At 44.8% G+C, this 22,464-nt stretch overlaps 1 protein-coding gene across 4 annotated transcripts in view; it reads left to right on the top strand.

Annotated features, from left to right (window-relative positions):
* The first annotated feature begins 12,029 nt into the window (after nucleotides 1-12,029).
* Nucleotides 12,030-22,464, top strand: part of LOC140727553 (interferon-induced GTP-binding protein Mx3-like) — a 40,791-nt gene continuing 30,356 nt past the window's right edge. The window contains exons 1-5 of one of the 4 annotated variants that reach the window (XM_073045029.1): nucleotides 12,030-12,271; nucleotides 13,135-13,307; nucleotides 14,930-15,002; nucleotides 16,719-16,788; nucleotides 21,661-21,843. In XM_073045029.1, coding sequence (XP_072901130.1) covers nucleotides 16,726-16,788; nucleotides 21,661-21,843 — 246 coding nt within the window. In that variant the 5' untranslated portion in view covers nucleotides 12,030-12,271; nucleotides 13,135-13,307; nucleotides 14,930-15,002; nucleotides 16,719-16,725. Of the gene's footprint in view, nucleotides 12,272-12,867; nucleotides 12,890-13,134; nucleotides 13,308-14,929; nucleotides 15,003-16,718; nucleotides 16,789-21,660; nucleotides 21,844-22,464 lie in introns of those variants that run through there. The other 3 variants (XM_073045030.1, XM_073045032.1, XM_073045033.1) reach the window with 3 other exon arrangements.

Genomic DNA, 22,464 nt, shown 5'->3' with positions numbered 1-22,464 from the left:
CTGAGCTCAATGGACCATTCCGAAACACTGATTGTGGAATGTGGTTAGCCTTGCCATACTAAATTTACCACATTCCTGCCTGTGGCGGAGGAGTACTGGTTTGCGCTGGGGTGAGCTATCACTTCCTTGTAGAACAAGTATAAGTGGGAGCAAACAACCACTTCACGCTTAGGGAGGGGCTTCACTACCGGACTGTGTCATGAGCAGTGTAGGGGACATAAGAGGGGAGAGATCGTTCTGCGGTGGACGCGGAGCCCATGGCGTTCTTTAGATAAGTATTGCTTATGTTCCCTTGAGTACTGATAAAATTGATTAGTGCTTTAAAATGATTGTGCATCCTATCATTTCTCTCACTGCAGGATCCTGAATCAAAGTTCAAAGTAAAATTTAAGTCAAATCAAGACTGTCACTCTTTATTGTCATTCCGGCCATAACTGCTGGTACAGTACACAGTAAAAATGTAATTAACAGATTACATACATTGTCACCACATACAAGCCTGAGATTCTTTTTCCAGTGGCAAATCTCAGCAAATCTATAGAATAGTAACTGTAAACAGGATCAATGAAAGAGCAAGAACATAAAAGACAACAAACTGTTGAAATACAACTATAAATAAATAGCAATAAATAATGAGAGCATGAAATAACAAGAGCCTTTAAAGTGAGATCGTTGGTTGTGGGAACAGCAGAGATAGAATGAGTGTAGTTGTCCTCTTTTGTTCGAGAGCCTGATGGTTGAGGAGTAATAAATGTTTCTGAACCTGGTGGTGCCAATCCTGAGGTACCTTCTACTGATGGCAGCAGCAAGAAAAGAGCTTGGCCTGGGCATTCATGTAGATGTACTCAGTGGTTGGGAGGGCTTTACCCGTGATGTGCTGTGCCCAATCCACTACCTTTTATAGGATTTTCTGTTCAAATGTATTGGTGTTCCCATATCAGGCTGTAATGAAGCTAGCCAATCCATTTTCCACTACTCACCCAGAAGTTTGTCAAAGTTTTTGATGTTGTGCTGAATCTCCACAGCCTTCTAAGGAAGTAGAGACGCTGCCGTGCTTTCTTTGCAAGTACATTTATATGATGGATCCAGGACAGGTCCTCTGAGATAGTAACACCCAGGAATTTAAAGTTAATGACCCTCTTCACCTCCAATGAGAGCTGGCTCTTCCATCTTTCTCCTTGATAAATAAACTCATTAAGAACCTTGTCCATTTCCTGCAGCTCCACACAAAGATGTCCCCTTTGAAGGGATTTATTCTCTGCCTCATTTTCCTTTTATACTTATAAACTATCACTGGGTTTTCTTTAATCTTCTCTGTCTAAGCTATCTCCTGCCTCCATTCTACCCTCCTGGTTTCCTTCTTCAGTATATCTCTGCATGCCCTGAACTCCTCCATGGATTCTCTTGAACCTAGCTGTCTGTATATGATCCTTCTCTCCTTTTTTGTGACAAGAACCTCAATACCTCATGCCATCCAGTATTCTCTACACTTGCCAGTCTCGCCTTTCTATTTAACAGGAACATCTGGACTATCTCACTGCAACTCCTGCTATCTCATTTTTGAAAGACTCCCATTTGCTGAATGTTCCTCTGCCTGCAAACAACTTACTCCAATCATCTTTAGTAAGCTCCTGTCTAATATTGCCAAAATTCAACTTGCCCCAATTTAGAACCTTACCGTGTGGACCAGTTGTGTCCTTTTCCTTAACGTTTTTACAACTACTAGAACTATGGTCACTGGTTCCAGAAAGCTCTGCCACTAACACCTCAGTCACTTGCCCTGTCCATCTTTACCTTCTCCCAGTAAGAGTCTCTATATATTGCCTGAGGAAACTTTCCTGAACACACTTAACAAAATTCCACCCCATCTAAACTTAGCGTTATGACTGTCCCAATCTATATTAGGAAAGTTTAAAAATCCACTACTACGATTGTTCTTACAGCGCTCCGTAGCCTCCCTGCATAAATTTTCCTCTACTACGTGCTGGCGGTGAGCAGTAAGGCAACACAGTGCTTAGCACTTTACAGGGCCAGTTTTTACCAATTGGGGTTGTCACGGGGTCCTGAATTGACCCTATGAACTGTGCTCTTAAAAAGAAAGAGAGAGAGGGAAGTGTCCAACGCAGAGACCTTGTTATTAAGAGAGAGAGAGAGGCGAAGAATGCTCGGAAGATTTATGTTGTGGTTTCTCGCTTGTTTACATTTCCAAAAGGACACTGCCTGCTAGTGAGTTCTTACAGAGAGAGAAGGGCGGAGCAGCTTGATTGACAGCTGGTGTTCAGCATGCTGAGATAAATACCAGGTCAGCTGCTGGACTCGGACACACGCACGGTTTGGACACTGGATGACCTTTGTTGTGCCCACAGGAAGGTGGGTTTTTGGAGGATCGATTCGGGGAAATCGATCAGCGGCTCTCGCAGTGCAGAAAAGGTGTGACCAATGGGAAGTTATTTGTGAGTCCAACCCTTGCCTGGGTTGATAATTCACCACGGAAGAACAGTCGCCTTTGTTATGGTCACAGTTGATGACTTTGAAAGGATTTCGGAGGACAATGGGAAGATAGATGGCACCAGCTCACCTGAAGACCTACACACCTCTCTCTCTCTCTCCATCACTACTCAACTAAATACCACAAACTGAACTGAACTTTCTTCATCATCATAAGACTGTATCCATTTACCCCTAGGCTTGAAGAAGATTGGTTTTCCTATTTCCACACTTGTATATTTATCATCATTGCTAACCTGTCTTATTACGAAGGTGAAGCAACTCTGAGGGGCCGAAGGGTACAAAGTCGCCCCCTCCTTTTTGAGAATCGCAAGATCGCTATTATTTCGGGTCTGAGACCCAGGAAATGAGAGAGAGACGTCCAGAATACACAAGGTTTGGAATGTGTCCTGACCTCAGCGAAACGGAACCACTGATAACGGCTATTGTCTCTTGGAGAAGGAATTGTGTATTGAGTACTGTACTGTTCATTGAAACCCCTCAGGGGACAACCAGAGTGGTCTGGTTGAGGGATTGCATCATCCCAACCTGATTGACATCTGAGACCCCGTGAGTAAGGATAAAAGAGGGTCTGGGGGACAACCCCTTTAGACGCACCAGGAGAAACACTAGAAATCCCGTGACAGCGTTTTATAGCGAAAGCCGGTGAGAGCTCGCATGCGTCCTCCCTTGCCGGGGTGGCGGGCTAATCACGGAAGAACGGTTTAGCTAAAGGAGAGGTCACACTTGAACGGCCACGACAACGAGACACCTGACGGATCGAAATCATCAAGGAAAGCCGGCAAGTTTTTCTCTCTCTCTCTCCCCAACAAAGTGCAACACAGCGACAACCAAAAGACGGCAGCTTGTGGAACTGCAGTGAACTGTGTATTTCCATCGGACAATACATTATCCCCTAGACAACGATAGAGCTTATTTCTTATTGATTATTATTATACCCACACTTTTAGATTTAGTATTGACGACGTATATTATCTGTATATTTGCATTGATATTGTTTTTGTGTATTTTTACTAATAAATACTGTTAAAAATAGTATCATCAGACTTCAACGGACCTCTCTATCTTTGCCTGTAAGTGACCCAGTTATGGGGTTCGTAACACAGCCCACAGCAGTGGTGTCATCAGCAAACTTGTATATGGCGTTAGAGCTGCACTTAGCCACATAGTCATCGGTATGAAGCATGTAGAGCAGGGGGCTAAGCACACATCCTTAATGTGCTCCTGTGATGATGGAGACTGTGCAGGAGATGTTTATGCCAATCCGAACTGACTGGGCTCTGCAAGTGAGGAAATCCAGCCAGGGGTATTGAGCCCAGGTCTTGGAGATGTCTGAAAGGGAGTGCCATTGGCTGGCTCATTCCAGGCTCAGGAGAATATTCAAAGTTCAGAGTAAATTTATTATCAAAGTATGTATACCGTATAGTATGTCACTTGCAGTTCACTTTCTTGCAGTAGAACAAAGATATACTATAGAATAAAAAAAACTACACCCAAAGGCTGACAAACACACAATGTGAAAAGAAGACAAGCTGTCCAAATAATAAATAAATAACTAAATAAAGCTGAGAAATTGTACAGTCTTTGAAAGTAAGTCCGGAGGCCCAGTCAGTGGCGTGAACAGAGCACTTCCAGGAGGTTACACGCACATCGGCGAAGCTTGTATAAAAGGAGATATTGGTGTTCGGATATTCCAGAGGCCCAATCAGCGGTGGAACAGAGCACTGCAAAGTAAATAAAAATAGAGAAGGGAGAAGTGGGGCAACCATTGTTGGGAGTGGACCAGTAGTGAGACTGGGAGCATCAGGCTTTGACTCAAGAGACTTTGACAAGCAAGGTACTGAGGCCAGTGCAACAGATGAGAAGATTTGGTCTTGGTTGCCCATTGTACAGTGCAGGCAGGGTGGCAGATATGGCAGTGGAATGTTCTTCCTTTAGGATGTGGGAATTCATGGATCCTGATGTTCTCCTTGATGACTACATCTGTGGGAAGCCCCTCTGCGGTGTACCCCTTTGGAGACCGCTGAGGGGGATGACCTATCTGGGCAAGGCAGCAGCAGCCAGAGCAATAGCACTGTGGTCAGCTCTAAGCCTCAGAAGGGTAGGGTGAAGTCGGGTGGAACAATAGTCGTAGGGGACTCGATAGTTAGGGGGACAGATAGGAGATTCTGTGGCAACATAGAGATGCAAGGATAGTGTATTGCCTCCCGAGTACTATGGTTTAGGATGTCTCTGTGCAGTTACAGAATATTCTTGAAGGGGAGAGTGAGCAGCTGGAGGTCGTGGTACATCTTGGTACCAACGACATAGGCAGGAGAACGGTAGAGGCCCTGCACAGTAAGTTTAGGGAGTTAGGAAGCAGGCTGAAGAGCAGGAACTCCAAGGTGGTAATCTCCAGATTACTCCGAGGGCCACGAACTAGTGAAGGTCAGAACAGGAAGGTAGCACAGATGGCTGAGGAGATGGTGCAGGGGCAGGGTTTCAAGTCCTTGGGTCAGTGGAACATTTTCTGGGGAGGAAGTGACCTGTACAAGTGGGATGAGTTGCACCTGAACTGGAGGGGAACCAATATCCTGGGGAGGGGCAAGTTTGCTAATGCTGTTGGGGAAGGTTTAAACTAGATTTGCATGGGGGATGGGAAGCAAAGTGAAGAGGTAGAGGATGGGGCGGTTGGCGCACAAGTAGAGACAGCTTGTAGGGAGTTTGAGGAAGGATAAGCAGATGATAGACCAGAGATGCACTCAGACAGATGGTTTGAGATGGTCCTGACAAAGGTTCTCAGCCTGAAACGTCAACAGAGCTTCTCACTATAGGTGCTGCCTGGCCTGCTGTGTTCCACCAGCATTTTGTGTGTGTTGCTTGAATTTCCAGCATCTGCAGATTTCCTCATGTTTGGTTTGAGATGTATCTATTTTAATGCAAGGAATATCATAAATGAGGCAGATGAACTTAGAGTGTGGATCAACACGTGGAACTATGACATTGTGGCTATTACAGAGACTCGGGGGCAGGAATGGTTGCTGAATGTGCTGGGCTTTAGATGTTTCAAAAAGGACAGGGATGGAGACAAAAACGTGGGTGAGTGGCATTGCTAATCAGGAATAGCATCACAGCTTCGGAAAAGGAGGAGGTCTTGGAGGGATTGTCCACTGAGTCATTGTGGGTGGAAGTCAGAAATAGGAAGGGAGCAATAACTCTACTGGGTGTTTTTATAGACCCCCTCCCCCCATAGTAACAGAGACATTGAGGAGCAGATAGGGAGGCAGATTCTGGAACAGTGCAATAATACCTTTATGATGGATGATTTTAACTTTCCAAATATTGACCAGCATCTCCTTAGAGCAAGGGGATTGGATGGAGCAGAGTTTGTTAGGTGTGTTCAGGAAGGTTTCCAGACGCAATATATAGATACGCCAACTAGAGGAGAGACTGTACTCGATCTTGTACTGGGAAATGAACCTGGTCAGGTGTCAGATCTCTTGGTGCGAGAGTATTTTGGAGGTAGTGATCACAAATCTATTTCCTTTACCACAGCGCTGGAGAGGGATAGGAGCAGACAATTTGGGAAAACATTTAATTGGGTTAGAGGTTCAAATGATGCTATTAGGTAGGAACTTGGGAACATAAATTGGGGGTAGATGTTCTCAGGGAATTGCATGGCACAGATCTGGCAAATGTTGAGGGAACACTTGCATGATGTTCTTCATAAGTATGTTCCATTGAGGCAGAGGAATGATGGTAGGATAAAAGAACCATGGTGTTCAAGAGATGTAGAAAATCTAGTTAAGAGGAAAAGAAAAGCTTATGGAAGATTCAAGAAACTACTTATTGTTAGAGCTCTAGAAAATTACAAGGGTGCCAGGAAGGAGCTCAAGAATGAAATTAGGAGAGATAGAAGGGGCCACGAGAAGGCCTTGGCAAACAGGATGAAGGAAAAACCCCAAGGCATTCTTCAAGTACAGTATGTGAAGAGGAAGAGGATGAGCCATGTGAGAATAGGACCAATCAGGTGTGACAGTGGAAACATGTGAATGAAGATGGAGGTATTTAATGAATACTTTGCTTCAGTATTCACCAGTGAAAAGGACCTTGGCAATTGTGAGGATCACTTACCATGGACTGAAATGCTTGAGTATACAGACATTAAGAAAGAGGATGTGCTGGAGCTGCTGAAAGGTATTAAGTTACATAAGTCACTAGGACCAGACGAGGTATATCCCAGGCTACTATGGGAAGCGAGGGAGGAGATTGCTGAGTACCTGGCAATGATATTTGCATCGGCAATAGGGACAGAAGTACCAGAGGATTGGAAGGTAGCAAATGTTGTTCCTTTGTTCAAGAAAGAGAGTAGAGATGACCCTGGAAATTATAGACCAGTGATTCTGACTTCAGTGGTGGGTAGAAGTTGTTGGAGAAGATTCTGACTAGCAGGATTTATGAGCATTTGGACAGACATAATCTGATTAGGGAGAGTCAACATGGCTTTGTCAAGTGCAGGTATGCCTTATGAACCTGATTAAATTCTTTGTGGAAGTAACAAAATACATTGAAGGTAGATGAAGGTAGAGTTGTGGATGTAGTGTATATGGATTTCAGTAAGGCATTTGATAAGGTTCCCCTTTCAAGGCTCATTCATAAAGTACTGAGGCATGGGATCCAAGGTGATCTTGCTTTGTTGATCCAGAATTGGCTTGCCCACAGAAGGCAAAGTGTAGTTGTAAATGGTTCGTATTTTGCATGGAGGATGGTGACCAGTGGCGTTCAGAAGAAATCTGTTCTGGGACCCCTCCTCTTTTAGATTTTTATAAATGACCTGGATGAGGTGGGTTAGTAAGTTTGCTGATGACACAAAAGTTGGGGTGTTGTGGATAGTCTGGAGGGTTGTCAGAGGTTACAGCGGAATATCGATAGGATGCAGAGCTGGGCTGAGAAGTGGCAGATGAAGTTCAATCCAGAGAAGTGTGAAGTGGTTCATTTTGGTAGGTAGGTCAAATTTTGAAGACAGAATATAACATAAATGATAAGACCCTTGGCAGTGCGGAGGATCTGTGAGATGCTGGGGTCTGTGTCCACAGGACACTCAAAGCTGCTGTGCATTGTTAAGAAGGTGTATGGTGTGATGGCCTTAATCAACCATGGGATTGAGTTCAAGAACCTTGAAGTAACGTTAAAGCTATATAAGACCTCAGTTAGACCCCACAGAGTACTGTGTTCAGTTCTGATCACCTCACTACAGGAAGGATGTGGATTCTATAGAGAGAATGCAGAGGAGATTTACAAGGATGTTGCCTGGATTGGAGAGTGTGCCTAATGAGAACAGGCTGAGTGAACTTGGCTTTTTCTCCTTGGAGCAACAGAGTGTGAGAGGTGACCTGATAGAGGTGTATCAGATGATGAGAAGCATTGATCGTGTGGATAGTCAGAAACTTTTTGCCCAGGGTTGAAATGGCTAACACAAGGGGACATAGTTTTAAGGTATTTTGAAGTAGGTACAAGTGGATGTCAGAGGTAATTTTTGTACACAAAGATTGGTGGGTGCGTGGAATACACTGCCAGCGACAGTGGTAGAGGCAGATAAAATGGAGCCTTTTAATAGACTCTTGGATAGGTACATGGAGCTTAGAAAAATAGAGACCTATGTGGTATGGAAATTCGAGATAGTTTCTAGAGTATGATACATGGTCGGCACAACTTTGTGGGCCAAAGGGCTTGTAACGTGCTGTAGATTCCTATGTTCTATGTTCTATGAGTCCATAGGTTGTGGAATCAGTTCAGAGTTAAGGTGAGTGAAGTTTTCCACGCTGATGGTTGAAGAGCAATGGCTGTTCCTGAACCTGGTGCTGATTGATGCATTGAAATTTAGATGTAAGGGCTCCATGGGCAAGGACCTCCATCAAGACTCCTTCTACTACAAGGACTTGCAGGGGCTGAGTTGGGTGTATCTCCCTGGGGGGAGGAGCATGTAGGTGGCAATGACACCATGGCTTTAAAGGAAAAGGAACACTACTAAATGTAATGACCATGAATGTATAATTTATACGCTGTTTATACTTTTGTATCTATTTACTATTATGAATAAATGCCGTGCTGTTCTGCAGGAGTTGCCTGTCTTTTACTGGGACCTTTCCAGAGTCTGGGATTTTGTTTATCTTCAGTCAGAAAGCCCCTCTCCCATCCAGCAAAGGGGATTGATGCCTAGGGAGGCCAGACGTCCAGCTTTTGAACACTCTGTCCTCCGTCCGGCGCCACCTCGAGCCAGATGGTAAGTCCTCCTTTTTTGGGTCTAACTAAAAAACTTACATAAATTACCTAAGATATACTTAAAACAGTGGGAACTGAAAGCTATAACAACCGTTAACGTATTTTTATTATATGTAGTTGCCGTTGTCAACTCTGCTGATGAGCCGCACACGGTGTACGAGTCACGTCAGCAGGCCACGAGTTTAACCATACAGTTCAAAGCGACTGTATCTGCACCCCTTCCATCCACTCCCCAACCCCCCGCAATGTATTCCAGTTTGCCGCCTCATGGGGTGCAGGTACTACTGGAAAATATACTGAAGAATGGCATTAGCGGCATTCACTATATAACCACGATTACTGAGCATTTACTATGCATTCATTGATTTACTAGATACATTGTATTCTGAGGTACATACTATGGCATATAAGAACATCAGTGTATTATTAGCAGAAATGTACTTAGCTGAAATGTACTCTATATATTATGAGATGGAATGGCTTATGAAAAGATAACGGTGGCAGACAGAATGATAAAAACAGGCAATGGAATGTTAAGGGAGGCTAACTGAGAGATAACCGTGGCCAGGAACGAGGGAACACATGGCCCAGGAGGTGAACTGGGACATAATTTGACTGATTGGGTAAAGATAATAGTGCCAGGTCAGAAGGTGATATGCTGTAATGTGCTGTAGATTCCTATGTTCTATGAGTCCATAGGTTGTGGAATCAGTTCAGAGTTGAGGTGAGTGAAGTTTATATGATATGATATGTAGTTGTAGAGCAGGGGAGTCAAACTCATTTTAGGTCACGGGCCGGATTGAGCAAAATGCAGCTTCATGTGGGCCGGATCAGTTGGACGCGTGCGAACACAGCTTTCGTTGCCTCCGTTTTTTCAGCTTGCTCTCATGTGTCTCAGTCTCTGCTATAACTACAAAGTGTTTCACTTTACAAATTCCGTTTCTTATGAAGAAGACTGCCGAGCAAGACTGCCGAATAAACACTAAAAACCCTGAAAACCTGGTACTTGAATAAACTCAGCATTAGCCATATCATACACCATAGGCACTTTGATTACTGGGGCCAGCTTTAATAGTAATTACCGTAGATATTATCTCGCGGGCCAAAGATAATTCCACCGCGGGCCGGATTTGGCCTGCGGGCCTTGAGTTTGACATATATGTTGTAGAGTGATTGGATATGTTAATGCAACTAAGATAACAAGATTGCTATAAAAAATGCTATGTAAAAAGATTGGCGGGCACTCAGCAGCTAGCTCACTGTCTCCGCTTTGGTTTGCAAATTAAAGCTTAAAACTTCTTGAAGAATCTTCTGCGTCTCCTGGTTATTGTAAGAAACCACGACAGTACTTAGTAAATACGCTCACGTATTAGCCTAAGGAGCTACGCACACAGTGGCTGCTGCAGAGCACACGAGTGCTGCTGCCCGCCCCGCTCGGAATCACGGCTTTTAAAGGCAAGTAAAGGGCAGAAACACAAAAAATAGACATCCATACCTGGCAGTCTATGGTAGGCCCAAGTACGCTACTTCCTTTAGTTTGTGAAATAAGTTAATTTGGTTAGCATATCTGCTTCATCAGGAATAAAAATGAATATTCATTTCTTTCAGTTCTTTATTTATACTGTATGAATGCATGTATGAAATATGCAAAATGATGAATCATTGAATAGAAAAGAGGGCTCTGGCAGAAAATCACTGATTAATAGTGAAATAGCTAGGTTTTTGCTGGATTTATATAGGCAAAAAAGTATCATGTTAGAATTTTCATTTAATAACTAAAGTAATCATCTGTTTGCATTTGTTGTTTTTGCAATACAGTTTAAATTTTATAAAATAAATTTGTTTGAGACACACTGTATCTATATGGTAACCTATGACCACATATGCAATGTCCTCCTTTTTGGAAATTTGGAAATGGCCACCCTATTGATGCCACAGCTAGGCCAGATGGCCAAAGTACTGAACTGGAAGATGGATAAGCATGCTGCTTCCATTTGGGCTCTTGGCTGTGGCTTTTGGCCATCCTGTCACAAGGGCAGAGCTGTGGAATGACCTTGACTGGGCTGACTCGGTCAGCCAGAATTACTCATTTCCCCAAAACCCTCCTTGGGATGGGGGCTTGCACAACAGAGCTACCTCCAGGAAATGACCTCCGTGCCCCTCCACAAGTTGAGGATCTGTTCCCTGCCTGTTCTACTTCCTTGTGCTCAGCAGCCGACAGACACTTATACCCTCTGACAGTGGACAGAGTCCCAAGTACACCAAGTCCTCCCACTTTACATCTGAAACCTGGGCTGGAGAGTGTTGCACAGACCAGTGACCTGTGCTAGAGTTGGTGCAGCCTCCAAAGCTGCCTGCCATTTACACAAAACATTGCAGTCCCTTCTGTCGTACTTAACCATATAACAATCACAGCACGGAAACAGGCCATTCCGGCCCTCCTAGTCTGTGCCTAACTCTTAATCTCACCTAGTCCCACCTATCCGCACTCAGCCCATAACCCTCCACTCCTTTCCTGTCCATATACCTATCCAATTTTACCTTAAATGACACAACTGAACTGGCCTCTACTATTTCTACAGGAAGCTCATTCCACACAGCTATCAATCTCTGAGTAAAGAAATACCCCCTCGTGTTTCCCTTAAACTTTTGCCCCCTAACTCTCAAATCATGTCCTCTCGTTTGAATCTCCCCTACTCTCAATGGAAACAGCCTATTCACGTCAACTCTATCTATCCCTTTCAAAATTTTAAATACCTCGATCAAATCCCCCCTCAACCTTCTATGCTCCAATGAATAGAGACCTAACTTGTTCAACCTTTCTCTGTAACTTAAGTGCTGAAACCCAGGTAACATCCTAGTAAATCCTCTCTGCACTCTCTCTAATTTATTGATATCTTTCCTATAATTCGGTGACCAGAACTGTACACAATAAAGGCTTGTCCTCAGATTCAGCTGGCACTTCAGCCAACCACACTCTCCCGAACTTTGTGCACCCTTTCGGAGAGAAAGAGAAGCCGAGTCAGTTGAGGTAATCTCTTCATTACTCTGCTCCTGAGCGCGGCCAAGAGGGCCGTTGATACCTCCACCATAACTGCGTGCCCGCCGTTCTTCTAAGGAATATACCCAACTTGGTTTACAGATCAGACAAAATCGCTGAACAAAGTATTACATACACCCTTGGAGGTGGACGGGGGTGGGGTATGGGGTTGCGGGCGCGGGGATGCTACCTCCCTGAAATGAGTTTTTGCAGGGTGGGATGTCTGCGTTCCAGACCCTGCGTCTGGGCTGCTGCTTTGCGTTTCTAGTATTTTCCTCAAAGCTGACGGCCTGAGTTTCGGTTTCGATTCATCAAGGACAAAACTAGAAATCATTACTTTCGTGTCGGAGCGGCGGGGAATTCATTGGTTTATTATGCGACGCCTGCACGCTTGAGTATTTAAAGACACATCCACGTAGGACAGCTTAGTGAGACGGACGATTCCACGTCGGTGTAATACAGGTACGTCCCTCTTGCAACTAAGCCGGTTCATTTAGGTTTTTATTAAAGTCTCGTAATTATTTCCAAACCAATTCCCACAAAAATAAATATTTACTGTTGCGTGCAACACTGTATTGAGTTACATAATATATTGAAATATATTTATTATCCTTGTTGCATCCACTTTTGCTGCATCCAGTATGTTCAAACGGGGTAGATTTTCAGCCATGTTGAGGGGAGAAGTCTTTAATGTCATTTGATTCCGGAAGATGTTCCTTAACCATCCTCTCAAGTTCCAGTTTGGACTAGCAAACGCAGAGAAGTGAGATGGCTGGTATAATCGGACAGTTTGCGTGGTAGATCTTTAACGGCTTATCTCTGACAGCGTAGCGGTCCCCGCAAGTACTGTACTGCAGAACGTCAGCCTCGCAGCCGGTACAGAACCCCTGGAGCAGGATTCCGTGTTCAGATAGTGAGCCCATCTTGCCCGTGCTAGTGGGTGACAGGGTAGGGGTAGGGAGAGGGGTCAGAGTATCCGTGAGCTTGGGACACAGGGATAGTGTTTGTGAAATAGGTAACAGAGGCCATTCCTGGAGAACTGACGTGGGGTTGGTCTGGAGTTCAGAGGTGTGGACTAAGGTTAGTCGGGCTTTGCTCCGGGGTACCTGGGAACATTTGCAGTGATGTGTGGGGTGAGGGTGCAGATTTTGGTAGCTGGTTGATGTTGGGACCTCTGGCTTAGTGGGACCTCTTTCCTAACGAGAATTCACAACTTCCTTCTTGGAAGCAGCGGGTGGCCGAGACTCAACAACAGTCAGGGTCTTAGTCTTCGTTCGGCAGCAGTACTTGTTCAAAGTGTAATGCGTCTTTCAACTTTCTTGCAGAATTCGGATGCGTGATTTACTTGTTTTCCCTTTAAAATGACTGCGCGAGAAGCTGACTCATAAATCTTGCAAATGCTATTTTAGTTCCGATCTGAAGTGGTTCTTTAGGCGCTGAATCTGAAGACGCCTTCTTGTGTTGAAGATTGAACCATCGCTCTTTGATTTGGTGTCAGGTTAGTTTACATTGATAACGGGAGTCTGTTTGCCGGCCTCAAGTAGTACCAACGCCTTTGTAACTTCCGCGCTTGTTGTGTGTTCACTCGCTGGGCTGATCAGATGAAAAAAAACAAAAACACTGAAAATATTGTAATGTGTTTTAACCTGCCCCTCCTGTACCTAATAAAGTGGCCACTGAGTGTCTGTTCGTCTGCTGCTGTGACCCATCCACTTCAAGCTTCTACATGTGCGCTCAGAGATGCTCTTCTGTACTAAAGCACCCCATCTGGCACCAGTAATCACTCCACAGTCAAGGTCACAGGGTCGCATTTCTTCCCCATTCTGATGTTTGGTCTGAACAACTGATCTTCTTAACCATGTCTGCATGCTTTTATGCATTGACTTGCTGCCGCATGATTGGCTGATTAGATATTTGCATTAGTGAGCAGGTGTACAGTAGCCGAATAATGAGAAGGGTGTGGCCAAGTTGTAAGGAGACTGGGCAAATAACACTGGAGATAAGGATCAAACCCACATCCCTGTAACAACAGCTGCTGTGTTACCATGCCACCCGATCACGTGGTATGCAAAACACACAGATGAATGGATGTTTACTTATTGACATACAGCACAGGATAGGCGCTTCCGGGCCCCTCGAGTCACACCACCCAGCAATCCCCCAATTTAACCCTCGCCTAATCACGGGACAATCTGCGATGACCAATTAACCTACTGACTAGTACGTCTTTGGACTGTGGGAGGAAACCGGAGTACTGAAGTAAACCCACGCGGTCACTGGGAAACCCATGCTACACCTCCAAGATGTACAAACTCTTTAAGCAAATCCTTGCCACTTAAGATCTTAAACTAAACTGCAGGGAGTGGGGAATTCCCTTCCTCGTGTGATGTTCTGCTCTGGAGTACTTAGCTAAAAATATATTAGCACTTTACACAACAGAAAAAGGTTACTCAGTGCAGCCTGCAACCTGCCTACGCTAGTGTTGATTCTCCACACACGACTCCATCTGCTCTTCTTCACCTAATCCACTACCAGATTGATTTATGGAGTGAGAAGGTCCTTCTATGAGGAGAGAGTAAATAAAAAGGGTTTACATTCGATATAATATACCTGTCCTATTAGTCAGGAATCTGAATGGTTCAGTGTTTGGCTCTCTGGATGATGTATCACAATTCCCTTTGAGATGCTGGTTTATTTGCTCCCTTTAAACTCACTGGAAAAATTGCTGTCCAGTAAAGTCATTTCTAAAAATCAAAGTGAATTAAGAGGTTGTTATGTAATTAGGATGAACATCCATCAATGTCCTGAGCTTCTGAAGCTTTACTGTTTATTAAAATGTATAAAATCCTTCAGCGAACTTGGGGCTAGGATAGAATATCATAGACAATGAAATGGCATGGAGAGAAGTAAAACTCCTTCATTTGAGTAGGCTGTGATCCTTTGGACTTTCCCATTTTGCTGAGCCTATTTGAATAGAATATACAGACAGTGTTTAAACACGACATTTTGTTTCTATTTAAATTATTAACTTAATCATGAACATTCTGTACACAAGATCATTTGTTTGTTATTTGTAATTCAGAAATGAAAACAGAACTGAAATATTTATAATTTCCATAGATACAACAGCAACATGTACACGAATTCAAAGAATCAGAAGTCCCATTCATCAAGAAGAGCTGCAGCTCTGAAGGTACTTCATTTCCAGTACACACAAAGGGCGTCAGATTGGCAGAGAATGAACGTGGCATTGCAGGCAAATAATCTTTAGCAACCAATTCTGGCCTATTCCCCAGCATTTCACAATAGCATAGCTGAGAACTTTCCTGCCCTAAGTATTCATGGGCTGTTTGGGAAAAGGGAAGATTAAAATCCAGGCTTAATGCTTTGTTCTCCTGATCTTTGAGGATTTTTACAGGAGGAATCCATTGACAATAAGACATAGGAGCAGAATTAGACCATTCCAGAATGTACTCTACCATTTCATCATGGCTGATTTATTATCCCTCCCAAATCCATTCTCCTGCCTTCTTCCTCACAATCTTTGATACCCTGACTAATCAAGTCAATCTCCACTTTAAATATACCCATTGACTTGGCCTCCACAGTTGTCTTTGGAAATGAATTCCACAGATTCATTATCCTCTAGCTAAAGAAACTCCTCCTTTCCTCTGTTCAAAATGGATGTCCCTCTATTCTGAGGCTGTGCCCTCTGGTTTTAGATTCCCCCACTATAGGAAACATTCTCTCAACACCCACTTTATTTGGGCCTTTCAATTCTTGATGGGTTTCAATCTAATCTAAACCAGGGAGTACAGCCCCAGAGCCATCAAAAGCTCCTCATTTGTTTTTCATTCTCAGAAACTTACTCAAGAACCACCTGTGGACCCCAACGCCAGCACACCTTTGCTCATATAATGGGGTCCAAATGCTCCAGGTGTGGTCTGACCAGTGCCGTATAAAGCCTGAGCATTACATCCTTGCCTTTGTGTTCTAATCCTCTCAAAATGAATGCTAATATTACATTTGCCTTCCCCGCCACTAACTCAACCTGCAAGTTAAGCTTTGGAATCATATTACCAGCTGGTTTTCCTTAATATTTCCTTGAGAGGTAACAGAGTAGCTTTATATTTGTCTGTTGTGTGCTGGGGCAGCAGGCTGAGGGTAGCAGACACCAACAGAATCAACAAACTCATTCGTAAGGTCAGTGATGTTGTGGGGGTGGAACTGGGCTCTCTGACGGTGGAGTCTGAAAAGAGGATGCTGTCCAAGTTGCATGCCATCTTGGACAATGTCTCCCATCCACTCCATAATGTACTGGTTAGGCACAGGAGTACATTCAGCCAGAGACTCATTCCACCGAGATGTAACACTGAGTGTCATAGGAAGTCATTCCTGCCTGTGGCCATCAAACTTCACAACTCCTCCCTCGGAGTGTCAGACACCCTGAGCCAATAGGCTGGTGCTGGACTTATTTCCACTTGGCATAGTTTACTTGTTATTATTTAATTATTTATTTCTACACTGTTCTTGGTTGGTGCGACTGTAATGAAACCCAATTTCCCTTGGGATCAATAAAGTATGTCTGTCTGTCTGTAGCACCCTCCTGTCACTTCCTGCAACTGTTTGTGAGGAATTAGTGCAAACAGCAAATATTGGGAAACAAATGTGAGATGATTGTGTTCTAAGTTTTAAAGTCACCTGATGCTTTACCCAAGTACCTTCTACTATATAGGTAAGAGTAAATGTTGATGTGGCAAGTGAGTCCATAGTTCCCTGAACAGGTTGATAGGGCATGCTTAACTTTATTAATCAAGGCATTAAGTTCAAAAGTTGGAACTCTATATGTGTCTTTATAAAATGTGTCTGTGTCTGGAGTCTTGTATTCATTTTGGTTACGCCATTGTAGGAGGAATATGGAGGTTTTAAAGAGGGTGCAGAAGAGGATAACCAGCATGAACATAGAACAGTACAGCACGGTACGAGCCTTTCAGTCAATTGTTTAACCAACAGTGCTGTGCAAGGGTCATCGGCACATTTATGCAACTAGAGTGCCTAAGACCTTTGCACTGTACTGCATTTGTCAACGTGAGGTGGGACAGCAAGTTTGTAAATCTGGATGGAGCAAAGGATGTTGGAAATGGTGAGGGTGAAGCAACGTGGGAAGGGTGTGGGACAGGTGGCAGAGGAGGAGTGCCAGGGCAGGGGCTGGCCCTGGTGCAGACACACCCAGTCCTGAGACACCAGGCAAGGTCATTTGATTCCAAACAATTGGTTTATTGGTAATTACAAATGTCTCTTTGGTGCAGGGGTTCCCAACCTTTTTATGCATGGACCCCTACCATTAACCAAGGGGTCTGTGAACCTGGTCTAGTGCATCCCACTCCCTCCCCTCTCACTTCATCTTTTCCCAGCCATGATTCTCCTCTCCCTGCCCCCTTCTTGCTCTTAGTCCACAATAGAGACCCATATTAGAATTGGATTTGTAGGTTTATCATCACTTACATATGCCATGAAATTAGTTTGTTTATTTGTGGCAGCAGTACAGTGCATTACATAAAATTACTATAGTACTGTACAGTAGGCACCCTAGCTATATCCAGTATATGTGCCTAAGACCTTTGCACAGTACTGCAAGTTCAATCTCATGGTTCACTCCCACATAGCCCTCCAGTTTTGTTTCATCCACATGTCTATCTAACAGTTATAAATGTCCCTAATTTATCTGCCTCACCCCACCACCCATGACAGCCTGTTCCATGCACCCACATCTCTGCAGGTAAAAGTAAAACAACCTCAGACACCCTTCCTCTACTTGCTTTCCAACATCTTAAATTTAGACCCCTTTGTATTAACCATTTCTGCCCTGGGGGAAAAAAACTAAGGCCATCCAATTGATCTGTGCCACTTATCTTCTTGTACATTTCTATCAAGACACCTCTCATCCTCATTCACTCCAAATTGAAAAGCCCTGGCTCGCTCACCTATTCTCATAAGACATGCTGTCTAATCCAGGCACTATCCTAACAATCTCTTCTGCACCCTCCCTAATGCATCCACACCCTTCCTATAATGAGGTGACCAGATCTTAAAACAATACTCCAAATGAGGTCTAACCAGAGTTTTAAAGAGCTGCAACATTGCCTCCTGGCTCTTGAACTCAGTTGCCCATCTAATGAAGGGCAAAACACCTTCTTAGCCACCCTACCATCTTGTGCAGCAATTTGAGGTGTATATCAATGTGAACCCCAAGATCCCTTTGCTTCTCCACACTATTAAGCATCCTACCACTGACCCTATAACTTGCCTTCGATTTTGACCTTCCAAAGTGAATCACCTCACACTTTTCCAGATTGAATACCATTTACCATTTCTCAGTGTACATCTTCATGCTGTCAATGTCCTTTTGCAACCTACATTACCTTCTAAACTCTCCACACCACCAACCTTCATGTCATCTGCAAACTTATTAACCCACCCTTCCATGTCCTTGTCCAAGTGGGTAGAAGAATGACGAAGAGCAGGGTTCCGAGAACACATCCTTATGGGACACCATTTGTCACTGCCCACTGCCATCCACGACGCCAATTTTCACAATGCCCCAAGCCTCCTGACTTCCTGAATGAGTCTGTCATGGATAACCTTGGCAAGTGCTTAATAAAATCCATGAACATCACATCTACTGCTCTTCCTTCAAGTGCTTTGTCACTTCCTCAAAGAATTTAATCAGGCCCATGAGGGATTTTTTGCCCCTCTCAAAGTCATGTTGATTCCTAACTAGGTAGTGCTTCTCCAAGTGCTTGTAAATCTTGTTCCGAAGAATCCCCTCCAATAATTGCCCACCAATGATATATGACTCACTGATCTATAATTGCCACAGTTATCCTGGGGTTCTCCTTAATCTTACTCACCAAGGCCTTCTCAGGTCCCCATCTAGTTCTCCTAAGTTCAATCTTGAGCTCCTTTCTGGCTACGTTTCAATTTTCAAGAGGCCTCTCTGATCTGTGCTTCCAACACCTTAAGTCTGTTTCCTCCTTCCTCTTGACTAGCTGTTCTACATCTCTTGTCAGCCATGGTTGCTTCACTCTGCCATTCTTTCCTTGCTTCAACAAGGTGAGCTTACCCAGGTCCCCATGCAAGTGTTCCCAAAATACCCTCAGCACTTCCATTGTACATTCCCAATTTATGCTCCCAACTTCCTGCCTCAGAGTATTATAATTCCCCTCCTGCAATTAAATACTTTCCTATACCGTCTGCTCCTATCTCACACCTTTCCAAAATCTGCCTACTGATCTGCACCTCAGTATCTCTGTTGCTTTTGCAGGTATATAGAAAGCTCCAAGTAGAGTGGTTGCTCTTTTCCTTATTTTCACCTGCACTGACTCGGTAGACAATTCCTCCAGGATGTCCTCTTTTTCGGCAGCTACGATACTGTCCCCGATTCCCCACCTCTTTTATCTCCCTCCTCGTCCCTTTTGAAACATCTAAACCCTTGAACATCTAGCAGCCACTGCTGCCCTTGTGACAGCCAAGTCTCTGCGATGGCCACAATATCATAGCTCCACATTCTGACCCATTGACCCATGCACCCAAGTTCATTGGCCTTGTTGCTGATACTTCTCGCAGTTCTGCTTCCTCAGATTCCACTGGCTGACCTTCCTCGGGTTCTCTCTAAAAGCTGCATATAACTTTTGCAACGCTGCTCCGTCCTCTGGCTCCCAAACCCCCGCCAAGCTAAATCAAACTCTGCCCAATGGCTTTAGCAAACCTGCCCGCAAGGTTATCGGTCCCCGGTAACCTGAACCTTTAGTACAGAGCATTCCTTTCCCAGGAAAGTCCTCAGTAATCCACAAATCCGAAATCATACCCCCAACACTAATTTCTCAGCCACACATTCATCTGCTTTATCACCCTGTTCGTACCCACATTGCTGTGTGGCACAGGCAGCAATTTAGAGGCGGCCACCCTTGAGGTCCTGCTTTTCAGCTCCCTACCTGGCTACCTACATTCAGGACCTCATCCCTTTATCCAGGTACTAATAGGTGCCATGACTTCTTGCTGCTCACCATCCTCCTTAAGAATGCTGTTGACCTGATCTGAACATCCCTAACCCCGGCACCTGGGAGGCAATTTGTTTGGATGCTGCCTAGATTAGAGAGCATGTACTATGAGGAGAGCTTAGACAAACTTGAGTTCTTATTTCTGCAGCAGCAAAGGTTGAGGAGAGACCTTATAAGTTTATCAGAGGGATTGATAAAGTAGGCAGCTGTTATCTTTTTCTCCCCCCAAGATTGAAGTATCTGATACTAGAGGGCATGAATTTAAGGGGAGATTGGTAAGTTCAAAGGAGGTGTGTGGGTTGGTGGTGGGTGTCTGGAATACATTGTGGAGCTGGTGGTAGTGGCAAATGTAACTGAGGTATTTAAGATGCTGTTCGATAAGCCCGTGAATATGCACAGAATGGAGGGGATATGGACATTGTGTCAGCAGAAGGGATTAGTTTAATTAGTCGTTTAATTTGATTGACAAAACATTGTAGGCCAAAGAGCAAACATGAGGAAATCTGCAGATGCTGGAAATTCAAACAACAACACACACAAAATGCTGGTAGAACACAGCAGGCCAGGCAGCATCTATAGGGAGAAGCGCTGTCGACGTTTCGGGCCAAGACCCTTCGTCAGGACTAACCGAAAGGAAAGATAGTAAGAGATTTGAAAGTAGTGGGGGAAGGGGAAAATGCGAAATGATAGGAGAAGACCGGAGGGGGTGGGATGAAGCTAAGAGCTGGAAAGGTGATTGGCGAAAGTGATACAGAGCTGGAGAAGGGAAAGGATCATGGGACGGGAGGCTTCAGGAGAAAGAAGGGGGGGGGAGCACCAGAGGGAGATGGAGAACAGGCAAACAACTAAATATGTCAGGGATGGGGTAAAAAGGGGAGGAGGGGCATTAACGGAAGTTAGAGGTCAATGTTCATGCCATCAGGTTGGAGGCTACCCAGCCGGCATATAAGGTGTTGTTCCTCCAACCTGAGTTTGGATTCATTTTGACAATAGAGGAGGCCATGGGTTGACATATCAGAATGGGAATGGGACGTGGAATTAAAATGTGTGGCCACTGGGAGATCCTGCTTTCTCTGGCAGACCGAGCGTAGGTGTTCAGCAAAACGGTCTCTCAGTCTGCGTCGGGTCTCACCAATATTTTAAAAGGCCACACCGGGAGCACCGGATGCAGTATACCACACCAGCCGACTCACAGGTGAAGTGTCGCCTCACCTGGAAGGACTGTCTGGGGCCCTGAATGGTGGTGAGGGAGGAAGTGTAAGGGCAGGTGTAGCACTTGTTCCTAAGTGCCAGGAGGGAGATCGGTGGGAAGGGATAGGGGGGACGAGTGGACAAGGGAGTCGCGTAGGGAGTGATCCCTGCGAAAAGCAGAAGGAGGGGAAGATTCTCCGTAACTTCCGCCACCTCCAACAGGATCCCACTACCAAACACATTTTTCCTTTCCCCCCCCCCCCCTCTGCTTTTCGCAGGGATCGCTCCCTATGCGACTCCCTTGTCCACTCGTCCCCCCCATCCCTTCCCACCGATCTCCCTCCTGGCACTTATCCTTGTAAACGGAACAAGTGCTACACCTGCCCTTACACTTCCTCCCTCACCACCATACTGTGTTCTACCAGCATTTTGTGTGTGTTGTTGAAAGCCAAAGAGCTTGATCCTGTACTTGACTGTTCTCCGTTCCAGGGTCTGTCATAAAAACTGGAGCACAATATGGGCTGGACAATAGAACAACTGCTTGATGATCATTCAGCATCTGTGACTATCATGAGCTAATGAGTTGTGTTTCTGTTTTAGGAACAAAAGGATATGGCATTCATAACACAGTCAGAGAATTGGTGTGTTAAGCAGTTTATACCAGATGAAACAGCCAATAATGTGATCCAAAATGGAGAGCCACAGAAGGACGTCTGGTTGAATGCATTTGGTGTAGCAGAGGCACGTCAGGCACAGAAAGAACAGAGAAGTTTATCAGTTAAGGTGAGTGGCCATAATTTATGAAAATCCCAATGAGATATGCCCCTAAACTGCCTTTGAATTGTAAATTCGCTTGTTACTTTTTTCCCTTGATCTTTGTGGCCAGAGTGGTAAGTTAGAGGTCACTTTAGGAGAGGACACAGGGATGAGGGGACTGAGAGGTCGGGGCAGTAAATAAAGAGTTAGGAGGAAGGAGTCAGAGGTCGGGTTGAGTACTCTGAGGTTTAACGGCCAGCAACCCCGAGGGTGGTGAGCCCTGGGGTCAGAGATCTGAGGTCACTGTGTCCCGAGATTGGAAGCTCAAGGTCGGTCGGCCAGTCCTGATGTCGGAGTTCTATGTTTGGCGACTCCTGGGGTTGAAGACCAGGGGTCGATGAGTATGGAGGTTGAAGACCAGGGGTCGAAGCCCTCAGGATAACAAGTCCAGAGGTTGAAGCCTTAAGGTAATTGATTCTGGATATCAGGCCCGAAGTCTGTGAGCCCGGGGCTCGAATCTAGAGGTTGGAGGCTTGGAGACTGCCTGTTCTGGGGAGTGAGTGAGTGTGTGCGTGTGCATGAGTGAGTGAGTGAGTGTGTGTGTGTGTGAGTGAACGTGTGTGTGTGTGTGAGAAAAGGGTCTGATTT

This window comes from Hemitrygon akajei, chromosome 5 (genome assembly GCF_048418815.1).
Source record: "Hemitrygon akajei chromosome 5, sHemAka1.3, whole genome shotgun sequence".
NCBI lineage: Eukaryota > Metazoa > Chordata > Chondrichthyes > Myliobatiformes > Dasyatidae > Hemitrygon > Hemitrygon akajei.
Note: the sequence above shows the minus strand (reverse complement) of the source record. Positions and strands in the feature narration are given on the sequence as shown.